At 44.6% G+C, this 27,447-nt stretch overlaps 1 protein-coding gene across 1 annotated transcript; it reads left to right on the forward strand.

Annotated features, from left to right (window-relative positions):
• Positions 1 to 27,447, forward strand: STPG1 (sperm tail PG-rich repeat containing 1). The gene is made up of 9 exons (XM_081016825.1): positions 1 to 110; positions 977 to 1,111; positions 2,027 to 2,130; positions 7,872 to 7,973; positions 11,197 to 11,370; positions 13,379 to 13,490; positions 16,405 to 16,576; positions 19,962 to 20,152; positions 27,053 to 27,447. The coding sequence occupies exons 2-9, from the start codon at positions 1,036 to 1,038 to the stop codon at positions 27,127 to 27,129; spliced, it is 1,008 nt and encodes a 335-aa protein (XP_080872951.1). The 5' UTR covers positions 1 to 110; positions 977 to 1,035; the 3' UTR covers positions 27,130 to 27,447.

Genomic DNA, 27,447 nt, shown 5'->3' on the forward strand with positions numbered 1-27,447 from the left:
ACCAAAAGTGACAGGCAAAACGACTGGAGGAGAAAAACAGACTGGGCTCTCCAGTTGCCTAGGCAACAGAGTGTAAACTTCCCCAGGATTCTCCCCTGAGAGCCAGCCAGGTAAGGAGTAACAGGTCCCAACCTGCAGTGCTTTGTCTTTAGGAATGAGCCAGTCCATGCAGATGACGCATTAGGGCTTTTTAAAAAGTAAAAAATGTGTTTATTGTGCCATCGCATAACAAGTTACATTCCAGGCTGTTGGATCTGGCTGGGTGTCACACAAAACAATAACCTCCTTGTTGCTGTGGCCTGGAAGTATTGTGGGCTAGATGTGTCAGAGGGTACAGCCCAGAGCCAGGGAAACCCAGGCCTGGGGGCCACATGTGGCCCTCCAAGGCTCTCTACCTGGTCTTCAGGTCTCTGCCCAGGCCACACTCCCTCCTCAGTCACATCCCTTGCTGGCCTTGCTTTGCACTTCCTTAAGTGTTTTTGTCTGTTGAAAACCAGTGTGGCATAGTGGTTAGAGTCAGACTAGGACCTGGGAGGCCAGGGATTCAAATCAACGCTTGCCATGAAGCTCACTAGGTGATTTTGGGCCAGTCATTGTCTCTCAGCTTCAAAAGGTTGTTGTGAGGATCAAATGAGGAGGGGGAGAACCACATACGCCACCTTGATATGCCCATGGATTCAGGACAGACAAATGAAAGATCTTCTTCACAAAGTAATAGCATGGAATTCGCTCCCAAGCGTGATAAGCGATGGCCACCATCCTGGATACCTTTAAAAGATTATTCAACAAATTCATGGAGGATAGGCTATCAATAGTACCAATATTTTTCTTAATTAACAATAATTGATCAGTCATGTAACCAGTGTTGCAACTCTATCTGTAAGTACCACAAATTCTCTTTTGATTATATCATATTATTTAGCTTTTAATGCCTAGAAAAATCTTATTGATTCGAATTTATATGTTAATATTTCAGAAACAAGATGGCAAAGCTGATGAGAAGGGAAGTCACCTAGCTTGCAGTAGTGGTGTGACATGGACAATATCTTTGATACGTATCAACTGAATAGAAAAAGCAAAAAGGCTATCTCTCCTGTACTTGAGGCTAAAGGTATTGGATGGAGTCTGAACCATGAATGATGATGATGATTTTATTTGTACCCCACCCATCTGACTGGGTTGCCACAGCCACTCTGGGCAGCTTCCAACATACAGAAAAACATAATAAAGCATTACACATTAAAAAGCTTCCCTATATAGGGCTGACCTCAGGTATCTTCTAAAGGTGTGATGGTATGAATCAGGAAGGGGAGTTGCAATCTTGGAAGACATTCTTTCTCAGGGGTAGAGAATCTCAGGCCTGGTGATCAAATGTGGCCCTCCAGTCCTCTCTACTTGGCCCTTAGAACTCTCCACAGGCCACACCCCTACTCTATAGGCCACACCTACACCCACAGGCCACACCCCTACTTCACAGGCCACATTCCTCATAAGCCCTGCTTCATGCTCTGAGTGCTCCAGCCTGGCTGGAATGAGTCCTTGAACTCATTATGCCTCTTGCTTGCCTGAATGGGGGACAGAGAGGGGTGTGTGAGTGTCTGTACAAAGATAATATTTATATCCATTGCTCTGTCTGCTTTTGCCACTGGCAGTGCCCACCAGTAGCATGTGACCCTGGGGCTGAAACAGGCTCTCCATCCTTGCTTGAGTGGCTTCCATCCACCATCCTTTAGTGAATGGAGGACCAGGCATGGTGGTGACTGGGCATAGGGATGCAACATGGCACAATAGTCTTTATGCTTTACCTGCTGTTGGTGTTTAGAGTTTCCACTTCTTTTATTTCAAAGCCGCTGGGGCCTCAGCTGTTGGGGCCAAAGGACCAGGCAGGAGCAGGAATCTTCAAGAAAGTATGCCACACTTTTAAGGCATTTTTTGATAGTTCCTTTTCTATTACTATCAACTGTCTCTAGTCACTATTTCTCTCTGCATTTGTGTTGCATGATTTTTTATTGACTTCTTTTTCTAGGCCTGAGCTGCTGTTCCATTCCTTTCAAATTCCAAACCACAGTGATCTCTAATTCTGAACGAAAGGGCTTTAACTCTCAGACCAAGAGATTTCAGTATCCTGAGGTGAGAAACCATATTTTACTAAGTCTGTTCATCTGTTTTTCTCTTAGCAGGGCAGAGCCAGGGAGTTCATCTGGGTTCAAATGCACTGGATTAGTTAATCCATCCCATATAAACCACGTGGTGTATCTAGGCCTATCTATACTATAGGGTTGCCATACGTCTGGAATTTCCCGGACATAGCCGGGAATCGGCTGTCGGAAACAACTTTTTGAAATATGGCAACCCTACTATACCATCTATTTATCATTCCATCTAAATTCTACATTTCCTCCAAAGAACTCAAGGAGTCACACATGGTTCTCCCTCTCCTTCGTTTATCCCTGCGAAGTAGGTAAGGGGAAGAGACAGTGGCTGATCCAAGGCCAAATAGTGAGCTTAATGGCTGAGTGCAACGAAAGCAGGACAAAAAATAAACCTGGAACATCTGTGATATAGAAAATCACAACATACAGGGTCCTGGGAGATGAAAGGCCTTGGGGGCAACACTGAAAAGGGAAATTTGCGTCTCTCTGTTATGACCCACTTTGACCAGTAGGCGGAAGCAGAACTTCATAGATGGGGAGTGCTAAATCCATCAGGGGCACTTTGGTTCAAGGAAAAACAATATACAGTATGGAGTAAGTGTGCAAATTACACCTTTTAGCCTGTTTGCTTTTTGGAAATGCACATTTTCACACCACTGCTCCCATAGAGATTTACCTTAAAAAAAAAAGTCACATCTCATGCCATCATGGTTCTTATTGGCCCATCTTGGGGCTAAGCATGCTTCCAGACAGGTGTTTATTGTAGGATCGGTATTACTAATGTCATGCATGAAATTTTTGGCAGTGTCCACACAACATCAGCATCAAAATGTTAGGTTTTTTATCTCCCTCTCCCTGCCCAACAATTTAATCTAGATTTATCCTTTCTGTGGAAAATCTGAAAAGGTTTGGGAAAGAAATGTTTCCAAGAACCTGTTTGCAATATCGGAATAGCTTGTTTGCAATATTAATCCCCTGACTGGGAGCTTCAGGATCCACAATGTACAACATGGGGCCTGTTGTGCCTTTGGTCAACTGCTGGTGTTAGCAACAGACCCTCTCCCTTTCCTCCTGAGTCCTGCACAATCTTCCTCCAGCTACTGTCAGGGACCCAAACTGCTCTCAGTTTCTCCCTTTTCTCCCTTCCCCATCAAGAACTATGCTTCCTCTCAGACCTCCCTTCCAATCGCCAATACATAACAAGCATCTCATCTGTACAAATTTATCTTCCACGCCACCGGCAAGCCAACCTGTTACTAAATTCTCAGAGTAGAAGCCAGAAGGGGCAACGCTTGAACCGTCTTCACAGTATGCTCCTTTCTCTTCCTGAGAATTTTCCCCTTCATACCGTAATTCCAGCAGGCAATGAGCCAAGCCACAAGGAATACAAAGGGTTTGGCATACTCTTGATTATCCCTAGAGAACATTTGCTTCTTCACATGTAAGAGGGAGTGTTGCATGCATCCCACCCTTTTTGGGGACTTTTGCAAGAAAGCCAAAGTTGTGAAGAAAAGTCAGTAGCTGCTGGAAAGCATGGAGTAGACTTATTGCTGTGAGGCAGGGGGAATTGGGTGAGCAAGGAAAGTCAGTGGGTTGGTTTGCATGACAAACTATGGGTGCCTCCAGACTGTCACTATTTTCCAGGAGGGATTCAAGCGTATAATGTAAATTTGGGTTTGTGCACTTAATGTGGATTAAAGCACTCTGGCACTGTAGTACAACAAATCTACTAAAAAGCAAACAAACCCAGGACTATTTGTGGTTTGGAAAGTGAACTATAAATGCACTGGAAAGTGTGGGATGAGCAAAGATTAACGGGTAGACTTATAAGCATCCCACAAGCAAATCAGGATGAATGCTCATTTTCATATAACCTCCCAACATACAAATCAGAATGAACGCTCAATAAAGAGTGGACACAGTATTATAACCTCCGAGTAAACATTGTGCAAGCAAACCAGGAAGTGTGTCCTAAGGCTTGCCGAGGCCGTGCTGAGCTCCTGGAGAGCAGTGCCCTTGAAGGGACCAGGCATCTCCACCCCACTGTGGCTGTGACCCAGAGCAGTCCCACAGAGCTAAGCAACAGCAGCTGGATGTGCTTCACTGTGTTAGACTATAGATGCTGAACTGATGAGAAGATGCCACGGCATCTCTCTGCCTGACCTACTGCCCTTGCTAAGCCTCTTGCCATGCTGATACCTACCTTCACTTACACACATCATCATCATCATACAAACATCCCACTCCATAGCAACAGGGAGCTTGGGAAGCACTCTAACTTAAAAACCTGAAAGGTACACTTTGACTGATGCCAAAAAGACGTCAGTGAAGGAGCCAGATGGAAGGAGCCTCACTGGGGAGAGTGTTCCACAGGCAGTGAACCCTCTCCCTTCTCATCACCCTTCAACCTGCCCTCAAAGAAGGGACCCAGAGAAGGGCGTCAGATGAGGATCTAAGAGTCTGAGTAGGTTCATTTCAAGCCCTTACTTAATTGTTCCAAACTAATATTAGTCCCAGGGACGTGGGTGGCGCTGTGGTCTAAACCACAGAGCCTAGGGCTTGCCGATCAGAAGGTCGGTGGTTTGAATCCCTGCGACGGGATGAGCTCCCATTGTTCAGTCCCTGCTCCTGCCAACCTAGCAGTTCGAAAGCACATCAAAGTGGAAGTAGATAAATAGGTGCCGCTCCGGCGGGAAGGTAAACAGCATGTCTGTGCGCTGCTCTGGTTCGCCAAAAGCGGCTTAGTCATGCTGGCCACATGACCCGGAAGCTGTGCGCCAGCTTCCTCGGCCAGTAAAGCGAGATGAGCATCGCAACCCCAGAGTCGACCGCAACTGGACTTAATGGTCAGGGGTCCCTTTACCTTTTAATATTAGTTCCAGTAGGGGGCCTAATTTGGCCTGCAAGGCCATTCTCCCTGAACAACGCTCACCTGCCCCAAAGGGGTGGGGCAAATAATTCTATGGCTGCAAAAGGAATAACAAGGAGCCTTTAAATGCCTAGATTGTAGCTGATTCAAGTGGGGGTTGGACTTACCAGCTGGTTGGAGCCAACTTCAAGGCCTACTTTAATTGGTTGGGATCTTCCTCTGCAGTGCGGATTGAACTCAGGGTTTTCTGCAAAGGCAAAATGGATTACCTGATGTCATGGTGATGTCAGGTGATTGATGGATGGCATGCTAAAGTGGCCCAGAGCAGAAGTTCAGAATATGTCCCGCAGAAAAAAATTGCCACTCCACTTTAAGACTCTGCTTGACAACTTCACTGTCTTGCTTGACCCCAAAACCACCAGCTCTGGCCTATCAGGGGATAAACTCAGCTTCTGACAAAGCCCTGTTTGTCATCCATTGCAGATTGAAAGTGGCATCTTAAGACTGCGGGCTCATTTTTGTTTTATTTCATTCTATAAATAGAAAAAAACCACCCAGTACTCACTTCTGGAATGAAATAAAAGTCGTTCTGGAAGGAGAGTTGAGTCAGGGAGGGGTGCGGCACTTTGAAATAATACACTCTGCCCACATGCTGAAATAATTCAGGCCAAATCAGATGTACAGGTGGGATTAGACATGCAATGGATTTGAGCTCCCCAGGTCTCTCTCTATGTTGCTGAGCAGACACCAGGGAAACTTAATCCTCCATTTTCGACCCGTTTTGCCATGCAACTTGAAACTCCCCATTAAAATGAGATTATTTTGATTTTGAAACAAGCAGAGAAGAGGCTTCTTAGTGTACAGTGACAATTGACAAAAACCAGCAAAACATTTGAGAGGCTTAGCGTATGGGAGGGTAAGTGCTGAATCCACATTATAATGCCATTGTGTGCTTCTCCACCCATGAGGTGACACACATGTCGCACATATTCCCTCTGCTGCTGCCTGGAGGAACAATGCATGCCCTCACTTTGACACTAAGTGCACGTCAGATTCCCAAGTAGGGCCAGATTCAAGAAATATCCAGCAGTTAACTGACTTAAAGCAGTGGATTAAAACTGCATATATTTGACGCGTTGACCTATGGTTAAAAGCCTCATTTGTCTTCAAATTATGTCCTGATTATTATTATTATTGTTGTTGATTTATTTATCACCCTTTATACAACTGTTTCAAGGCAATGTACAATAATGTATAATAATAAAAATTAAACATGTAAACACAAAGAAACAGTACCTACATGTAAAATAAAAGAGACCTGGGAAACCTCGTCAGAAGAAAAATGCCCTCAGCTGTTTTCTGGAAAGTGCAGGTAGCAGGAGCCTGTCATATCTCTTTTATCTCTTATGTATGAAAGCAGGCACCATCTTGGAGAAGACAGCTTCCTCACGGCAGACCCAAAACATGTTGCTTGAGGCAAAGGACATGGTGGCCTCCTGTCCCAGTTCCACTGCCAGAAGCCAACTAGATGGGCAGCCAAATCTTACTTTTAACACTAGTGATCCTCCACCACACCTGAGGCAGCAAGCCAGATTAGGGGGCCCAGAAGAGGCCACATGGCAACAGAGAAGGGAAAACTGGGGGCTCAGAAGAAACGTCTATTTGTTATTTATTTATTACGCCATGAAATTTATATACTGCTTGACACTACAAAACCTCAGACAAGGGGCTGCTGCTACTGGCTACCCTTCAGCCCAACTATTTGTGTACACAGGTACATAGAGTGAATGTAATGTGCGAACACAGATGCTTAAAAAATATCAGACGCCATATTCTATGATTTTTCAGAATGCCTGCAGAACCCTGCAAAGTTGAAGGTCCACTAGACTTGCCCATCTTGGCAATTGCTCTAGTACTTCTGCCCTAATTTCATCAATCACCAAGGCTTAAAACATATTTGTTTTAAGTATTTGCTGGTTTTATCTGTATACCAGTGGTTTTCAACCAGAGTGCCGTGGCACCCTGGGGTGCCTTGAATGATGGTCAGGGGTGCCGCGGGCAACGCTGGCCTCTGTCCTTCTTTTCTTCCCTACTCTGATGCCCTCACACATCTCTGCCTCCCAAAGGCTTGCACATCTGTTTGTTGCAGCAGCCCTGGCTACTAGCTCCGCAGGCAAATAGTGCCTCTGGGGCTGGCATGGTGTGCTAGGTTGCCAGGAGCTGATGTGGCTTCAGAGTAAGCAAGCAAGCAGATGAGGGAGCCCAGCCAGCCAGTCCACTAGCCCTTGGCTGGACAGACAAGTCCCATGCCCCTGTGGTAAGGTTACCAGATGTCCCCATTTCCCGGGGACAGTCCCCGGATTTACAAATCAGTCCCCATACAAAATCCATTGAAGTTGAAAAGTGTTCCCGGATTCATTGAATTTTTTTTAGAAACCTTACCCTGTGGGGCAGTGTGAGGAGGCACCTCTCAGCTCAGAGACCAGGGGCGGCTGCCCAGAGAACTCCTAAGGAGAGTGGAGAGGAGAGAGGCTGAGGGAACTCTCCACAAGGGAGAGTGTTCACAAAAGGGTGAGAGGCTGCCAGCTCTGCAGGCAACAGATGACATAACTGGGCTCCTGAGTCCCACAGGGGCAGAAAGAATGTAGTTGGTCAAGGGAGCCATGTATTCAAAAAGGTTGAAAACCTCTGCTGTATACTGTTTTACATTATTTTATATGAAATACTATTTTGGTTAAGCAGTTAATATTTCTTTTCTAAACAAATAAACAATTTCCTGAGCACTGGCAAAAATAAATCCTGTTGCAGCAGACTGCCCTGTCATGATTATGCACTGTGTTCCTTCCCAGAATGAAAATCCAGGTCCAGGATTCTATGATGTAATCGATCAATCAACACTTCTCAACAATGTCTCCCAGTCCCGGAAAGGAACCTGTTTTTTCCCTTCCTTGGTAAGGTTTATACATATTTATGAACGACGGGAAGAAAAAAAAGGCCAGCGTCGAGAAGTTCTTTGAAGCCATTGTCAGTCTTACTGCCAGTGAAGCTTTTAAAATGCTCACACATCTTAGTTTTCCTTTTCTATACTGTTTATGAGCTATAGTAATAATGACGAGTTTACTGTTGTCAGGAATAGACCTGCGATAGCCTGATAAACATTAAGTCATCCACCCAGAGATTGCTGTAATTAAACCTGGATTCCATCCTCCAGTTTACCCTTGGAAGCAAATTCTTTAGAAATTAATGGGACATAATTCATTCAGCAAAGTGTGTTTAGGTAGGTGTTTGTTCCTCCTCTGTTGGACAACTGCCTCTGAGAGATCAAATATGTATACTTATTTGCACAGACAGCACTCATTCTCAAAACCCAAACACTTTGGCCATAGGCAGGGTAGATTTGGGGGGCCATGTGTATTCACTAAGGTCAAAATCCCATAAAGTCTATGTAGGTGGCCCCCACATGGCTCAGGTGCATGGCTCAGAACTACTGGAAGCTATTTAAAGGCAGTGTTTGGTTTTATGACGAGTTCTTATTTTATTCTCTGTTTGGTTTATTTTTATATACGCTGCTTAGAAGTGCCATTGATTAAGTGATATAATGGCCTCATATAAATAAACAATGTTTACTTCTGTTGTGGCAACAACAGTAAATGAAAAGAGCTATCTATCAATCTATTGCGGAAGAAACTGCAGTTGGTTCAGAATACAGCAACCAGATTGCTTTATGATATTAGCCCAGCAGAGAACATATAACACCAATCTTGCATGATCTTCTTTCGTCGTATGTTTGCTTACAAGCTAAATTCAAGTTGCTGATGCTTACCTTTAAAGTCTTTTGTGGCCTATGCCTGGGATGCCTGAGGTCTTCTTCCATATATGCCTTTCCCCAATCACTAAGATCCAGCACTGGAAATACTTTGCAAATCCAGATCTATTCAGATGGTGACCTATTCACAACAGACCTTCTCAACCGTAGTGTTGACCAGGCACCCCCAAACTTGGCTCTCCAGATGTTTTGGGACAACAACTCCCACCATCCCTAGCTAACAGGACCAGTGATCAGGGATGGTGGGAATTGTAGTCCCAAAACATCTGGAGGGCCGAGTTTGGGGATGCCTGGTGTTGACTCTGGCCCATCTAATTGTACCATGAAGCCCTACACTTTCTGGCTTTGTGTATTTTACTGGTTGCTGCACAGTATTTTCTTGCTTTGTTTATTTGTATATTTTTGCATATATATATTTTTAATTGCTGTTCCTCACATTAAAGCTGATGACTCTCAGAGTTGGTTTTCAGCTTCTTGAATAAAATTATATATTGTGAACTTACTTCCCCGTTCTCATTGTGGAGAGAGTCTTGGGCACAGACAGGCACATTGTCAGAGGCATTATGACACTGAATGCCAGTTGCTGGGAATCCCAGGTGGGGAGAGTGCGGTTGTGCATTTTTATTATCTCAACAAGCCTGTGAAGAAGGCCTGTATCCCCAGGGGCATCATTAGCAGATGCGGCGCCGGGGTGCAAATATCCGCCCAGTGCCCCCAAATTACCACGGATGAGGGGGGGGCAAGCTGCGTACTGCCAGCCATGGGGGGGGGGGCGCAGAGAGGCTTGGGAAGGAAGCTGTATGTCTGCCAGCCATATGGTTGACAGGGCGCAGCAGGTGGGCATGCAGGGGAAGGGGAAGCCGCCGGCAAAGCTGCGCAACTCCCCCACTCGCTGAGGAGCCACTGAGAGGCCGGTGTCCTGGCGCAACGCACCACTAAGCCCTATGGGAAAGACGGCTCTGTATATCCCCATACTACACATGAGGGGCTGTGGTATGATTTAAACCAGCAGCTTCCCCAGCTTGTACCTCATGCTTAAAACCCATTCAGTATATCATTTTGTTTACATTTTGAGAGCACTTTACCTCAGTTTAACATGGTCAATATTCTTATGAATGTGATGACAACTCACATTTACCTCACCACAGAGATGATATGTTCAAGCTTTGACACAGATGTGGTAAATATAAGCTGTCACCCAAATAGGACATTATTACTCATACTCCTAAGAAAAAGTGACTACGTGAAAATGATGGGAGAAATCAGGCTCTGATTATTATACTACATCAGATAGAAGCATAGGAGTTGGCCCTAACTGGGTGGGAATTTCTTGTTAAGATGCCGATCTGGTGATTAATGGGTGTAGGCCAAGGATAGCCAATCTGTGACTGGGGAGCTGCAGAAAACCCCCAAGCATTTCAAGGGTGTATCTTGGGCAATTCAAGAAAGAGACAGATTAATACCAAGACTCTCTTTTGGATCCTTCCTTTCCTCTCCCCCCCGATTTATGACTGAAATGGGAAGGAGAAGAAGTGGGAGAAAATGGTGGCAGCAGTGAAAGATTGGGTGGTGGAGATTCCAGGCTGAGAATCAATGAAATTTATGGGCCATATTGGATAGAACTGAGCTCTAAAGCTTTTCCTAAAGGATAGTTAAGAGATGCTTTTACAAATTTGATTTCTTTTGGAGTGAACTTCATATAAAATAAAGATGGGTTTGGCAGTGTAGTGGAGGTAATGACACCTTTTCAGGCAAGAGGATGTTACCTTCAAGAACCACCTATCTAGGATGTTTTTCACCACAGCAGATGGTCTTTCATGACCACCATACAGTGGTACCTTGGGTTAAGACCTTAATTCGTTCTGGAGGTCTATTCTTAACCTGAAACTGTTCTTAACCTGAGGTACCACTTTAGCTAATGGGGCCTCCCGATGCCACCACACGATTTCTGTTCTCATCCTGAAGCAAAGTTCTTAACCTGAGATACTATTTCCGGGTTAGCGGAGTCTCTAACCTGAAGCATTTGTAACCTGAAGCGTCTGTAACCTGAGGTACCACTGTATTTCCAAGATGGCAGCTGGCTCCTAGAATGGCTGGCTTTCTAGTGTTCATTTGCTTACGATATTTATATACCATTTTCAACAACTCCTTCTCAAAGAGCTTTATGCATGTCAACAATATTTTCAGAGCAGGTTGCAAACCCCACAGCATCTAATTCCTGAAAAATCTGAAAAGTGATATGGCTGTTTAAGGACTGTCTCTACGTTCCCAAGTCATCCCATCTCATCTCCCCCCCCCCCCCAGGATTACCAATAGTGTAAACCAAATTCCATTTCTTTCCTTTCCAGGATACACGTATCGCTCGCCAGAGAATCCACAACTATCCTGCTGCAAATGCCTATAACCTCCCACCTACCCTGATTTCCAAGCGAGACTTTAGCCTGGGGTTTTCCAGTATGTTTCAGCAACCAATTGCCAGGAAGATTTCAAAAAGATCCACTCCAGCCCCCAACCAGTATAATGTAAGATGATCTAGAGATTGGAAAAGGGGAGGTCAGCGGTACAGATTAATAAAAAATTTAATGGGTAGGGCTGCAGCTAATGGGGAACGGTCATAGTTCAGTGATGGAAGCCCCCAGGTTTGATCCCTGGCATCGACAGGTAAAGCTGCCAGTCAGTACAGGCAAAACTAAGCTGAATGTACCAATAGTCTAATTTAGAATACCACAGTTTCATATATTCCACTTGGCAAAATAGAAAAAGATATTGAAGAGTATTTCTTGTTTTTCCCTGATGCTTTTCTCCCACTGATCATTCACACATTTCCTTCAAAATTTCCTTCAAATTCCTCCGTTCATTTGTTCTGACCAGTGATCTTTCACAAAAAATAATTGCATGGACCCAAGAATATTCAGAAGAACCTTGCTGTGGGATTTGCATCAGTAGCCACAAAATGAAAAATAAAGAGCAGCAGTTGTTTTAAAACAACTTGGACTAGGACCTGGGAGACCAGAGATCTAATCCCCACTTAGCCATGAAGCTCACTAAGTGACCTTGAGCCGGTCACTCTCTTTCAGCTTCACAGTGTTATTGTGAGGATAAAATGAGAGGAGAGGAAAGGGAAGAACTACTGTATTTTCTGGCGTATAAGACTACTTTTTAACCCAGGAAAATCTTCTCAAAAGTCGGGGGTCATCTTATTCGCTGGCTACAGCAGCAGCTCCTGCAGCAACTCCCCACCAAAGGATAAAACGACAGCAAATTAAATCAGAGGACACCAAGCTCTCTAGATGAAGCAGAAATACGCTTGAAAATTGGCCCCAGAAGCCACTGGGAAGTGGAGCGGATTTCCGAGCTGGACTGGAGACTGTTTTTTTAAATTTTTATTTGGTGTGTGTTGGAAGAGGGGTAGTCTTATACGGCGAGTATATCCCAAACTCTATATTTTAACTGGAAAAGTTGGGGGGTTGTCTTATACGCCCAGTTGTCTTATACGCCGGAAAATACGGTATGTACACCACCTTGGTGGAAAGGTGGGATATAAATGTCATAAATAAAAAGGAAGCAAATGCTTGGTTGGCCTTTATGTGCCCTGTGAAACTCTTAGGCAACCGTCTGACTAGTAGTACCATTACTTCGTCAGCGTACAGGGAGTTAACACCAAGCACATTTCCTTTTGCCCCCTACTTTGCAGATCACTATTACAGTCTGTCATCCACACCCAAATAAGAACATTAGGTTGTATTTAATACAGTTTAAATAGGACTTCTCCTGAGAAGAACGTTCCTGAGTTAATGGCTAACCCGTGATTTACACTAACCCATGAGATAATACACAGCATTTGGAGAAGCCAAACAGGAAATGATCCATTCACAAGGCAGACAGGCTGAATAATTTATGGCCACGGGGAAGGGAGGCTGATGGGAAGAAAGCAAGGGCCAAAGTTTACTGTCTGCACAGCAGGCTAATTTCACAAATATTTATTCATCTTTTCATTTATTTTAGCAGGTTTATAAACTGCTTCATGGCCAGAGGCTGCTAAAATAGTATACAAGATTAAAATGGGATCAAACACTAAACCCAATTATTTAAAGCAAGAAAATAATTTCTACAAAACTCTAAAAACAATAAAAATAATGTCCGTTGTTGGTGTTGCTGCTGCTGTTATATGCTTGATTCTGTTCCAGAATACTGTAAAACAACTGATTTTACAACTGAGTTGTATTTATAGGAGCCATTTCTATCAGCATGTGCTAAAGAGATAAGTATGTCATCGTGGGTGGGTAATCACTTGCTAGGCTAGGTGGCTTCTGAAATGTACTTTAGAGTAGCATCATTCATGCACCATTCACAAGCCACATTTGACCCATGTGCTGGAATAGTTCAGGCTTTGTGATTGCATCGCAAATGTCCTTGCCTTGAAAGTAGGCAGACTTAAACACCAGTATTTATTTGGGTGTTGGTTTGTTTTTTAACTAAAGTGACTGCTGGAAAGTGAGTTCATTGCAAAACCCTTACTTTCATCCGCAGGTCTCGGTGGACCTCAGCAACAAAAGCCGCAACACTGGTGCCAAGTCAGTGTTTTCATCCAAAACTAAACGAGCACTGGCAATCGGTAGCAAGGAGCATGTGCCTTCTCCCTGTAAGCTGGGCTGGGGGAGCCTCTTTTGACCCAAAGGCCAAATTCAAATACCTCCCAAGGGCCACCATCCTAATAGTGGGCGGGGCAAAATGTGGGAGTGGGCAGGGCCAAATGTGGGCAGGACCCAAGATAAAGTAAGATGCCACCCAGTGCAGTAAATTAAAAGAAAAATTAAAGAAAAACAGTGCCCTTCAGTGAAACAAATTAAAACAATCTACAATACCTTCTGAGTGTCCAGCTTTCTTCTCCTTTTCACCTCACCTCTTGTGAATAAAAGCCTCTCTGGCAATCATGCCTTGCAACACCGCTTCTCAATTTATGATCCTCAGTGCTCACAGCCAGTAATTCAGACCTCTCCCCCTTACAATGCATGCAGTCATGGCATCTTGTCCTTTCAAAAGAACTTTAAAAAAATTAGAGCACCAAAAGACAGAGGGCCTTCTCGGTAGTGGCACCCGCCCTGTGGAACACCCTCCCTCCCATCAGACGTCAAGGAAATAAATAACTATCTGACGTTTAGAGGACATCTGAAGGCAGCCCTGATTAGGGAAGTTTTAATGTTTGATGTTTTATAATGTTTTTAATATTATGTTGGGAACCACCCAGAGTAGCTGGGGAGGCCCAGCCAGATGGGTGGGGTATAAGTAATAAATTATTATTATTATTATTATTATTATTATTATTATTATTAGAAATCAAATGCTTAGTGATAGGAAGAAGCAAAGTTGTTCCTCATTGCCAGCTTTCCAGGTGTATATGCCCAGATTTTACAAAAAGATATTACATGCTCACCTGTTCACACATCATTTGTGACATATCAGTGACCTTAAAAGGGATGGGTGGGAAGAAACAACTTTCTTCCACTTTGCAAATGTTTTCCTACTAGAAAGCCTGGAGGTAATTTTTACTGTGCAGTCTATTTACAAACCTGAGCTTCAGGAAAGGGCAATCAAAATGATCGAGGGGTTGGAGAAACTCCTTTATTTAGTTTCGTTTTGTAAAATATATACACCACTTGATTATAAAATAACCCCTCAAAGCGGCTTGCAAAAAGATAACAATAAAATTATCGAGAAAAATTTACAGTAGTTAAAATACTAAGGTCGAAATTCACACCAACTTTCTAAGCATCTGGGTAGGCTTGTCTAAACAAGAATGTTTTTAGCAGGCACCGAAAACAATACATCGAAGACCCCTGCTTGATAACAATAGGCAGGAAGTTTCAAAGCGTAGCTGCTGCCCAAATGACCGAGTATTTACAAATGAGGAATAGGTATTATGTGGCACCTGTAACAGTGCCAATTCCGCCAATTGAAGCAGCCGAGTGGGCATATGTGGGGTAAGGTGGTCTTTTAGGTAAAACAGTCTCGTATATGGGCCTTATATACCAAGAGTAATGCCTTGAACCTGGCTCAGTGGCAAATCAGCACCCAGTGGAGATCTCTGAGCACAGGTTTACCATGCTGACAAGGCCTCAGTCCTGCCAGCAATTGTGCTGCAGCAGTCTGCACTAACTGCAGCTTCCGGATCAAGTGTGAGGGAAGCCCTACATTTAAGGCATTTTAGTTGAGAAAACAAGAGGCGACATGATAGGAGTATATAAAATTATGCATAGCATGAAGAAAGCAGATAGAGAAAAAAGTCCCCGCCTGCCCACACGGTCATAATACTAGAATTTGTGGATATCTTAATGAAGCTGAATGTTGGAAGATTTGAGAAAGATAAAAGGAAGTGCTTCTTTCACAGTGATAGTTAAACTATGGAACTTGCTTCCAAAGGAGGCAGTGATAGCCACCAACTTTAAAAGAGAATCGGATAATTTCAAGGAGGAGAAGGCTCTCAGTGGCTACTAGCCCCAGCTGGAGGCAGTAATGCTTTCGAATACCAGTTGCTGTAAGCCGTGGGGTGTGCTTATGGACTCAGGTCCTGCTAGCCAGTTTCCTACAGGAATCTGGGTGGTCACTGTGAGAACAGGATGGGCCATAGGCCTGATCCACCAGACTCTTATGAACTGAAATAGTACTCTGAATAAGACAGGCATGCTCTCCTGCTTCTGAAGAGCAGGATTGGCAGTACAGTGGTACCTCTGGTTACGAACTTAATTAGTTCCGGAGGTCCGTTCTTAACCTGAAACCATTCTTAACCTGAGGTACCACTTTAGCTAATGGGGCCTCCTGCTGCCACTGTGCCGCCACCATGCGATTTCTGTTCTCATCCTGAGGTAAAGTTCTTAACCCGAGGTACTACTTCCGGGTTAGCGGAGTCTGTAACCTGAAATGTTTGTAACCCAAGGTACCACTGTATTTTCTATTCCAAAGGGGAGGGAGGAACTACCGTATTTTTCACTCTATAAGACGCACCAGACCATAAGACGCACCTAGTTTTTGGAGGAGGAAAACAAGAAAAAAATATATTTTGAATCCCAGAAGCCAGAACAGCAAGACGGATTGCTGCGCAGCGATCCCTCTTGTTGTTCTGGCTTCTGGGATAGCTGCGCAGCCTGCATTCGCTCCATAAGACGCACACACATTTCCCCTTACTTTTTAGGAGGGAAAAAGTGTGTATTATAGAGCGAAAAATACGGTAATTCCTCCTCTCCTTTCATTCATTTCATTCCTCTCTTGTTCCAAGTAACAGACTCTCATGCACCAATTTCATTCCACTGCAGCTAAAATGTAAGACTCGGCTGTGTACATAACATTCATTTAATGTGCAATTTCCCCCTCCCCAAAAGAATTCTGGGAACTGTAGTTTAGCCCACAGAGCTGCAATTCCCATCTCCTTTAACAAACTATAGTTCCCAGAATTCCTGATTAGGGATGCATTTTTAATGTGGTTTAAATGTATGTTGCGTGTTCAGCCTTAGTTTGGGTGTCGGCCTTTTCAAATTCCTTCCTTTCTTTTAAAAATCTAGGTCATTACCGAGTAAAGGATTCCTTCATACGGCAGGCGCCTACAGTGCTGGTGTCCTGCTTCAGATCCAAAACAAGTCGCGAAACCAAGACGGAGACGCTGAGCCCGGGGCCAGCAGCCTATCAGCAGCCAGCTGGCATCCCAGTCACGCCATCCAGGAAGTTCCCTGGCCTGTGAGTTCTGAGCAACTGCACTTTAAAAGGAATTTGTTTTGAGTCACCCAACTCCCTTTCTTAAGTAGGGAAGATGTGCTTGTGATCAGAAATGATAAAGAAGGAAAAGAAGAAGAAATACCAATAGACAATTCCAAGCCCCAGCTTGCTTAAGAAGCAGGGGCTCTCTTCATCAGACTATATGGTGGAGCAGGGGAAAGTCATTTGGGTTGTTGCATGCCTTAAGAAGCAATGCAGCTTGCAAGCCTTCATAAGTGATTTAGGATGAGGAAGGGCTGTTCCTCAGCGGTAGAGCCCATGCTTTGCATGCAGAAGTTCCAGGGTTCAATCTCTGGCATCTGCAGCTGAGAAATGCCCTTGTCTGAAACCTAGAACCCTGCCAGCCAGTACTAAGCTAAGCGGGCTCATGATCTAACTCAATACAAGGCTAGGTAGCATAGGTAGCATAGCCTTTTCTGTTGTGAATTCATTTGTTTAAGCTGCTTTAGCCCACCTGTTCTCAGGGCAGCCAGCACATCTAAAGGTTCTTCCCTGCTTCTTTTATCCTTACATCAGCCCATTTATGAGCCAGTCGTCACTCATCACCACTGCTTAATTCTCAAATAAGGGAGATGTGTCAATCTGGCTTTTAGTGTTATGACACCATCCCTTTGGAGTTCCCTCCCCTTGAATATTTGAAAGGTGCTGGCTCTGTTGTCCTTTTGGCGCCTACTCAAGACCTTTCTTTTTCAACAAACCTTTGCAAAGCAGAGATCTTCCCCAGTCTGCATGTACACTGGGATTGTTTCTGGGTGTTTGGATTGTTCTATTGTTTGTGTGTGTGTGTGTTTGCCACCTGGACTCCTTAAGGAGAAAGGGCAGAATATAAATTGAATGAATGAATGAATGAATCTAAAGGGGGCTTGCATGACCCAGAGAGCCACACATAGCCTGAGTGTCTGGTATTAAACTGAAAGCTGTGATTGGCTGTTGCGTTCAGTGCAGCAGATAAGAAGAGTGTTGCTCTATACCTCATCTCTATGGTAAACGGCAGTTGTTGGAGTTGCACAAGTTCAATTTAATAACTGGAAGAGGTGAAATGGACTGCATTGGGGCTGGGCCCCTTTGGACCGGCATCACCCAGGAAGCCCTAAACCCAGAGGTGTTGGCCTGATGGTGGCTCTTCCTGGAAGGGCATTCTGCACACTTGCAGAAGCACCTTCTCTATTACTGCTGCAACTGTTTCTGGACCAAAGGAGCAAAAGGATTGTGGAGACAGCTTTTGGAAGCCCTAGCATGAATTTTGCATTCACCAATTAAGTTCAACAATTCATTTGAGCCTTCTGTTTAATAATATGTAGGAAGCCCCCCCACTTTCCCCTGCATACACAGTCCTTCCTCCCCCATACCTGCCCCAAGGTCCAGTAACTCTATCAGTCAGTTACTCAACTAAGTCAATTTTATGGTGACCATCCTGTAAACAGCAAAGTCAGTTTGCTGGAGATAAGATTAAGATCTACCCCTTAAATTCTTGCCCATTACTGCTCATATCTTCCCCTTCCCCCATCCCCGTGCAAGCCTGGAGCTCTCTGCACACGGTCAGGGGGTATCTTTACTACATCTCATGCCGTTTTAATGCAGGCTTTGTGGAGGAAGAGGGAGGGGGAGCTGGCGCTGGGTAGTGTGCAATAAACCTCCATGACTAGGGAAGAAGTAAATCAAACCTGACGGGCAAAGAACATCCATCTACGCTGGCAGAAAATACCAGAACTATCAGCATTTAGAGGCTAATCCAACTCCCATTTATGTCAAGGTGATTAATGTGTCCAAGGCCAGAGCTACAGCTGGTGCAGAGCCACTGACTACAGCACCAGTTTGTTCCAGATGAGCACCCTTAGATTTTAATGAGCTTTTTCCAGCATATCCTCAGATGCAGCCCCCAAACCCTTTAAGGTACAGAGGTTCGATGGCACACAGAATATGGAAAGCTGGGGCATCCTTTAGGGAAGGTGACAAGGTGGAACACCACCTCACCACCATGTTTGGGATCACATGCAATTATTTGTCGGGAGCCATTGATCAAAACGAGCCCATTACCCTTCTTCAGGTGTTTAAACTCTTACCTGCGGAGGGATGCAGGGCTACTTGCTCCAGCCTCTCCAGTCCTCCTCCTTTGAGCTGGAACGTCTGCAGAGGGGGCTGTATAATGGAGGACTGTCAGAATATTGATTAGAATGTGCCAACAGTCCTCCCTATGACTGGAAACCCTGAATTGAACGGGGTTTTCTGATTCACAGGAGGACAGCATTCAGCTGAAGACGCTTACAACTCACACCAGGGATGATGGCTGGCCATTGGCACTGCTAGGGTGGGAGGCAAGGAGCCCAACAGTAGGGGGAGCCAGAGCCAATGGCAGACGGAGCCAACTCACCCTCTTCCCTGCTGAGGGCTACAAGGGGCGATAGGGAGACTAGGGGGGAAGCTGACAAACAGTTATAAGTAGGCACATAGGGGGCTGGCTGCAGGCAGAGTGGGGTTGGTGGGACAGTGACCCATTTGTCCTTATGGACCAGCCTCCCCTGTTTCACATGTGGGGGAAGGTTGGGAGTGGAGGGCTCAGTATGAATGGCCACACATTCCTCTGTAGAAACTACTTAAGAAAGCCTGAAGAGGGCTGGAGAGTCTGGCCTAACTCTCCCACTTCCTTCTTCCTTCTTGCTTCAGGCACAGTCAGAAGCGCTTCGCTCTCTGGCCACCTCACAGTGAATGGCTCTTGACGTGAATGGCAAAATGAGCCCATGTACCAGGCAGACATGTCAAGCCCCTTATTCAACAAAAGAAAGGAAATAAGGAACGACTACTCTGTACTTATAAACAACTCGGCTGCTACAGTTGTAGCAAGTCATAACAAAGGTGGGAAGGATTCCCTGTACGCTGGAGAAACCCAAGGTTCCTCAATTTAGAGGTTCCTCAGTTGAGAGCAAGGGTGGGGCACTGATTCTTATCTCCCCTAACTGCTCCCCGCCCCACCAGCGGGCCAAGTTTGATAGGTGAGTCGAGCCATCCATCTGTCAACCAGATGATGTCACAACAATGCCAGGTGTTCTGCTTTTGTCTATGCACAGCACAGCACTTTACAAATCCTGACAATCAGCTGGTTGTCGGTGCTTGCAAAGTGGGGTGCACAGGACTTTGTAGGTATCGCCAACCAGCTGATCATCAGGGTTTGCAAACCCCTTTTTGGCCCAGATGCATTTTTACCTACCCTGCACCTGATGTCTTATATGAATTTGGGGATGGAGCGGAGTGTGCCTTGGCCAAACTGGCCTTGCAGGCTGAATGGGAAGGCCTAGCTGAATTCAAAGCCAAAATCAGTTTGGACAGCGTCTACGATTCTTTCTTACAGGCGAAAGTATGGCTTGAACTTCTCAGCCCCAGCTGCCCCTCGCCCCAAAACGCCCCCTGCCCCTGGGCCTGGCCAGTATGAAATAGTAGACTATGAGAGCCCTTCCAAGCATTATATCTCCAGTGCTGTCTTCGTCTCAAGCACAGGCCGTTGGGCAGGTGATAAATCCCACGAAGACATACCTGGCCCAGGTAAGCATGTTGTTGTTGCAAAAAGGTGTTGTGCTTCTTCATTTAACAATAATTATAATGTATAACTATATTTTGGAAAGTTGTTCTAGTGTCGGTTTGCTGTGCATTTGGACACCTTTTATCGTAACCAAATTTTGCATAATCGTTCTTGAGAACAAGGAGCAGGTTTCTTTATATTTTTGGATGCCATTTTAAATCAAGATGATGGACTGATTTTAACCACTGATTTCAAAACTGCACTGATTTGGAAGTTCCTTAGAATTCCTGAGCAGCAGCAGGCATGAGGCTGCTGATGCTTTAATAAGACTGCCGTCCTCACCTCCCTTGCTCAAAAGAGTAACTATTACTGGGCACCTGGGGTTTCGTACTGAGCAAGCATGTTTTTATACTGGTGCTCCACAAGTCCAAGCTTAGCATACAGCAGCCGCATTCAGATGTTACAATGGGCTGGGATAAAACAGCAAACTGTTGTGTGCCACAATCCAGAAACATAAGCTTCTAAGCCCCACCCTTTGTGTTTCCAATATCAAAACTTGGTGGGGTGTTACGTCAAATGCAGGCAGGAAGGGAGATTCCAGGCTGTTGCTATTTTCAGGTGGGATTCAGTCACATACTGGCAAATTCAGGGTGCTCAATTAAAGTTTAATTGTCTCTCTTGCACAACAAAACCCTTTCCTTTATGACAGGAAAATGCACCAGAAAGTCGCTTGGCACAACATTGTCTAACTTCTCAAACAAATCAAAATTAATGCTTGATAAATGGCCGACACTGTGTAACCTTCCCACAAGCTTTGTGCAAAAAAACCCCAGGGTGAATACTAAATAATAATAATAGATATAATCCGGAAACGACCATTTACTAATGACTTGTTTTGACCTCAGCAATGGACATTTTGCAAAACAGATAGTTGTATCCAGCATACAACAGTGAAAGTAATGGGCGTGTTTTAGTCATAGTTTCAATGGGTCTACTCTGAGAATGGCTAATGTTGGATACAACCCAGAGGCTGACTTCCTTGCGATGCATAGGGAGCTACCACAGGTGGCCAATTTGGGGATGTTCCTTGACCCATGGGGTTGCATGACAGATGGACAGATTAGACCACAATCCATCAGACTCTTGCCCTTGTCCGTTCATTTCAGTGGGGCTTGTGCAGGTTAAGAGGATAAGAAGAGACTGGCTGCTGGATCAGGCCAAAGGCCCATCTAGTCCAGCATCCTGTTCTCGCAGCGCTCAGTCAGATGCCTGTGGGAGGAGCTGAGAGCAACAGCACTCTGTCTGATTCCCAGCAACTGGCCTTCAGAGGCTTACTCCCTCCAACAGTTAGAACAAAGTCATTGTAGCCAAATAGCCACTGACAGCTATGTCCTCCCTCCATCGTCCAAGGCAGATAGTGTTCCAGTGTTCATGTGAGTCTCAGGGGGTGCTGTTTGGATTTTGCACCTCAGCACAAAATGCTTCAGGCATTCCCAAGCAAAGCCTTGGATCCTTTACAGCTTCGCTGCATATGGTGTCATTCAGGGATTGGATCCTTCGTATATTGCAAGGGATTCTGGGAGTGTGTAGATCTTCATCCTTAAAAAAGTGGGGCAGGGGGAGGCAATCTTCTGTTTGGAATGAGGGAAGTTCTTGCTCTGAAAAGCTAAGCGCATTGGCCGGAGTAGGGAACAAGTGAGAAATAAGGGGGTTGGGTAGCCTAAGAAAATGGAAACCACAAGAATCCAACGGTAGTGAACTGGGAGGATTATGCTTGCTGAATGAAAATAATGAAAACAGCCCAGCCTGTTTCAATTAAAATCTTCCTCAGGGGCACTGGGATCTTATGTTCCTTTCCTTCAAAGAGATTTCTTGTGAGAATCTTTGTCTGAAAGAATCTCTCTGTCTCTGCCTCTCCCTCTCTCTTTCTCTCTCAGGAATGAGACTACATTTAAATCACATGGTTCCCCTTCCACTCAAAAGAATTATAGGAACTGTAGTTCCCACACACAGACCTACAATTCCCAGCACCGTAACAAACTACTATTTCCACAGTTCTTTAGAGGGCAGTCAAGTGCTTTAAATAGATGGTGCGTATGATGCCTGAGACTCTGCTCTTTTGACTCCAGCTTGCAGGAGGTTCAGTCCAGTGCCCCCCCCCCCCTTTATAAGCAAGTAATTGCCATCTGTACGTCACCAGGTGTAATAGCCTATGATGGAACAAAAGAACAAAACAAAAACACCAGCTTCCAGGAGTTGCGTAACAAATCATCTTTGGGAAACCATCATTCAGCTCCTTGTCTTGCCACCACAGGGTTTACTTGGTTGTTCTTAAATTAATGGCATCTTTTAAAAATTCTTGTGATGAGATAGAAAGGGCGGACAGTGCGTCAGAAAGGAAAGGAGGATGACAGGTGCTGATTCTTAAGCCCTGTAATGGTTGACTTGCCCAGCTGGGAAGTGACTTTAATAGCTAGCTTTGCATCTTGTCATCTGTCCCAAAACTATATTCATATTTATTTGTTTTAGGGCTTTTTAAAAAAAAAATTCTTTGAGATTTCTAACCCGCCCTGACAACAGAAGTTCAAGGCAGGCGACAGCCTTTTAAGAATAAAATACTAACCAACACCCCCTCAATACACACACACACACACACACACACACACACACACTTAAGAGTTTGGGAGGCCATAGGTTATTTCCTTCTAACCCCTGGATCCAGCAAGTGTTAAAATACAGGATAACCCAGGCTAACATCTTGTGTTGAGGTGATTGCAACAAATGGCAATAAAAAGTCAACAATAAAACCTAGTACAGTATGTGCTGTAAATTTAATTTGGGAAGGAATGTCTTAATCTTTATTGAGGTCCTGTGTCCCTAAAATATGGGCAGGCTTAGAAAGGTAGGAAGGTAGGTTATATTTTAGAAAAAACATGATTTTCTATTTTCATTTGTGCACTAAAGTTTATCTGTGAAAACAGAAAGCAACAACATTAAATGGAAAGTATTTCCTTCCTTTTTAACAGCTGGCTTCTCCACTTACCCTTTTTCTGTTTTGCTTTGTGTGTGAGCATCATGTTAGCAGTGTAGTGTGGTAATTAGGGTGTCAGACTAGCCATGAAACTCAGTGGGTGACTTTGGGCTGGTCAGCCTAACCTACCTCACATAGTTGCTGTGGTGGTGTGGGAGGAAGAGAACGATGTGTGAGGAAAATGAAATATGTGAACCCCTGTGAACTGACGTGTGTGGGTGAACAACAAAAAGAAATGGCTGGGTGCCTGGATTCAAAATGTGTGGCTTTTACACACAGAGCCCCAGTAGCAGAGTATTAAGATCACAAAATTAACCACCAATATAGCATATAGGTTGTTAAACCCTCTTTACCCTGTTCAGCTGCACACTGTCCCTGACCTCTTTCTACCCCTCCTACAAGCAGTAGACCCCACACTGCTAAGTAAGTTTAAAATGATTTACTTACAGATTCAAGGTGTCAGTCATGCATTGTTCCATGCAGCAGCAAGGATAATAAATGCAACATATTTTTGGGTGGAAAATACAGAATTTAATTCCAAATACATGCTGTAAGCTCAGGAGCAAGCTTACACACATCCTGTTTCATTGGTTATATGATGCTGAGAGAAAGGAAGTAGAAAGGCTAGACATAACTGAGTCTATCTAGCAATGCAATTCTGCTGTCCTTAACTCCTTCATATACTAACTAGCAGTCCTGCATAGATATGTTTGACTGCAATCTCCCACAAGAGCCATATATGCTGTACTGAGCTCCTTGCAGGAAATGTAGGATATAAGTGTAAAATCGAAATTAAATACCTTTCAGAGGGATTGTTGTGCTTTATTAAAGTGTTGTTTGGACGAACAGCTGTAAATCAGCTTTCTGCTTTGCATTGTTAGCAGGTGCTAGTGTGAAGAGTCTCTTAAAAGCCAACCTCCTCTTTTCCATTAAAAAACCTCCAGAGAATTCTGAATGTGTGAGCAGACCATCTCATGGGGCAAAATGCTCAACACAATAGAGGGTGACAGAAACCTCACTGCAGTCCATGACAGTTACAGCCCATGAGTTGTAACATTATCTTTCCGTCAGTGACTGGGGCTTATTGGAGTAAGTAAGCAATACAAGAAATATGAACCTAAGCCCCTCTGACAGATTAATGTAGAGCTTGAAACGTAGACAATAGCAATTTTACCCATTATTTACAGTAAGTAATAATGATTCATGGGTAGGATTTGTACCTCTACTGAGTAGTTGAATTGTCAAAGCAGAAAAAGCATTCCCATGCGTTATCAGAACTGCAGCCCATGACTTCTTTCATAGGTAACAAGATGCAAAGGATAAAACTCCCGTTCTTCCAATCTGGGTTGCTTCCATGCTAGCCCTTTGCTCTGGAATCACCATCTTTTGTTGAATCACTTTGTGCAGAGAATCCAGATAACATTGTAAAATAGTTGCATGCCATTGTTTTCTGTGCTGACCCCCTGCTTTTTTCCATACTTGACTTGTACAGGTATATAGCAATTTAAAAATTGCAGCACCATACCAACCTGTGTAGGGGGCGCGGGTGGCGCTGTGGGTAAAACCTCAGCGCCTAGGACTTGCCGATCGCATGGTCGGCGGTTTGAATCCCCGCGGCGGGGTGTGCTCCCGTCGTTCGGTCCCAGCGCATGCCAACCTAGCAGTTCAAAAGCACCCCCGGGTGCAAGTAGATAAATAGGGACCGCTTACCAGCGGGAAGGTAAACGGCATTCCGTGTGCTGCGCTGGCTCGCCGTCACGCTGGCCACGTGACTCAGAAGTGTCTGCGGACAGCGCTGGCTCCTGGCCTATAGAGTGAGATGAGCGTACAACCCTAGAGTCTGGCAAGACTGGCCCGTACGGGCAGGGGTACCTTTACCTTTACCAACCTGTGTGAACTGGCAAAGTGCTATTGAGCTTTTAAGGTCTACTGTGCTTTTAATTAAAAGCTTCCTCCTAGTGGTTTCTATTTTGTTTTGTTCATTGTTACTGGGAGATCGGTGATTAATTTCCCCTTTAATTAGCCAGCATCTTTCTGCAGTGCAAAGGGTTTTTAATAGCTATTTCCTTTTCTTATTTCCCTACTTTTCTTTCTTTTATTGTGAAATATTGCCATTTCACTATAAAAAACAATTCAGAGAAACCAGTAATTAAAGCCACTTCCCCATGTAATTAGAACCTAATTAACCACTACTCTCCCAGTCACACTGAACAGGAAGCAGTAAAATAGGCAGAAAAGAAGAAACTTTAAATTAACATTCCATTTAATCAGACTTATGCCCTCTAGCCCAGTACTGTCTACTCTGGCTGGCAGCTGTGCTCCAAGGCAAAAAGTCAGAGTTATACATTCTGAAGCATACCTAGGCTCCCAGCCCATTACTCGCCTCGCCATTAGGGTGGCTACTTTCACTTAGCCCAGAAGAGAAGAGGACTATTTATTTATTTATTTATTTATTTATTTATTTATTTATTGCCCGCCATTCCCCTCAGAACTGTCTCAGATTACTGTTTTTGCACCTTGCCAGCCATGGAAAATGCTGGATCAATGTTTTTCCACACTTCAGTCAATAGGAGGAGTTGTGATCTGCAATTTGATTCTGGTTTGGTGGTGAGAATATCTATGAAAAATTATGCCATTTCAAGAGGATCTTTTTTACTTCTCCCTCCCAGTCACTCATTTTCTCTCTCCCTTTTTTCTTCTACTCACTCAGTCACCCCACTTTCTATTCAGCCGCTCAGGTGCCAATGTTGAAAATCACATAGAGCTGAAAGGGGGAAGGAGGAGTCACTCTTCCAAGTTCCTCCTTCAGGTCTATGTACTTTTCAAGGGGGAGAATGGTAACCACCCTGGTCCCTTCCTGACAAAAGGGGCAGTGAGCTGGGGCAGGGGGGCAGGGACAGAGACAGGGTTGTGTGTATCCTCAAGTACAGTGGTACCTCGGAAGTCGAACAGAATCCGTTCTGGAAGTCCATTCCACTTCCAAAACATTTGGAAGCCGCGGAAGCTGCGTTTGAGTTCCAAAGAACATTCGCAAGCCAGAACACTCACTTCTGGGTTTGCAGTGTTTGGGAGCCAAAATGTTCGACTGTATACCATTGTACCCACACAATGCACTATGGGCATATCCCTGATATAGAGATGAACAAGCTGGGAAAGATTCATCTGCTAAATGTCTGTGAGCCAGGCTGCTATTAAAAGGATAGGAGTCAGGTTAGTTAGCAAAGCAGACAATTCCAATCCTCATTTGCGCTTGCATTGGGGGCTGCTAGCTCTGACGGGGCTCCTTTGCTTTGAACGGCATAGAACGGCATTCAGCAGACAAAGCTCATCCTGACATGCACAGGCATCTGGTCAATAGCACAGGAGCCCCACCGGGGGAGGGGGAGTTGGCAACCCAACACCTAGCTATATTTCTTCTTCTGCGTTGCCTGTTGAAGAAGGCCCAGGAGCCTTGGCCTCCCTGGCATCTGCACAACCTAGCAAAATATCTGTTTGGATTTTCAAGGAAAGGTAGGAACAAGACTCACCTAGCCGGGTATGTGTGGTAGTACAGTGGTACCTCGGGTTAAGTACTTAATTCGTTCCGGAGGTGCGTTCTTAACCTGAAACTGTTCTTAACCTGAAGCACCACTTTAGCTAATGGGGCCTCCTGCTGCCGCCGCGCCGCCGCTGCACAATTTCTATTCTTTTCCTGAAGCAAAGTTCTTAACCTGAAGCACTATTTCTGGGTTAGCGGAGTCTGTAACCTGAAGCATATGTAACCTGAAGCGTATGTAACCTGAGGTACCACTGTACAAGAGTGCACTTCATGCAAAAACGTAAAAGCTGCAAAACCCACCTATTGAGTCCTGAGAGTCAACCTGCCATCTTTTATGTCTGTTTCTCCTTCTAGGGGCATACAACATCCCCGTACCGCAAAAGCAATCCTTCATCTACAACACCACCAATAAATGGGTGCCGGTATTGTAAAGCAGAGGATCCCACGGTGTCGGTTTGGCAAGCGCTCTTATTTGCAAGTGCTGCATTTCTCTGTGTTGTTGTTTTTTTAAAAAAAAGAACGAATGAATTTTGCATTCACTTGCCTGTGAACAAGACATGATACCCACCTGCTTGAAATCCTGTATTTCCTTGGGGGGGGGGTGGAGTGGGCCCTGAGTCTCTCCTGTTTCGCACACATGACAGAAGATGAGTTTTGGATATAGAGAATGGATGTCGTTTCATTGTTGGCTTTTGGTGGACAGTGGATTGTTCATGCCAATATTTATTTATAAAAATTAAGAAGCCTGA

The sequence above is a fragment of the Podarcis pityusensis genome (assembly GCF_964106645.2).
Source record: "Podarcis pityusensis genome assembly, chromosome: 8".
In the NCBI taxonomy this organism is placed as follows: Eukaryota; Metazoa; Chordata; class Lepidosauria; order Squamata; family Lacertidae; genus Podarcis; species Podarcis pityusensis.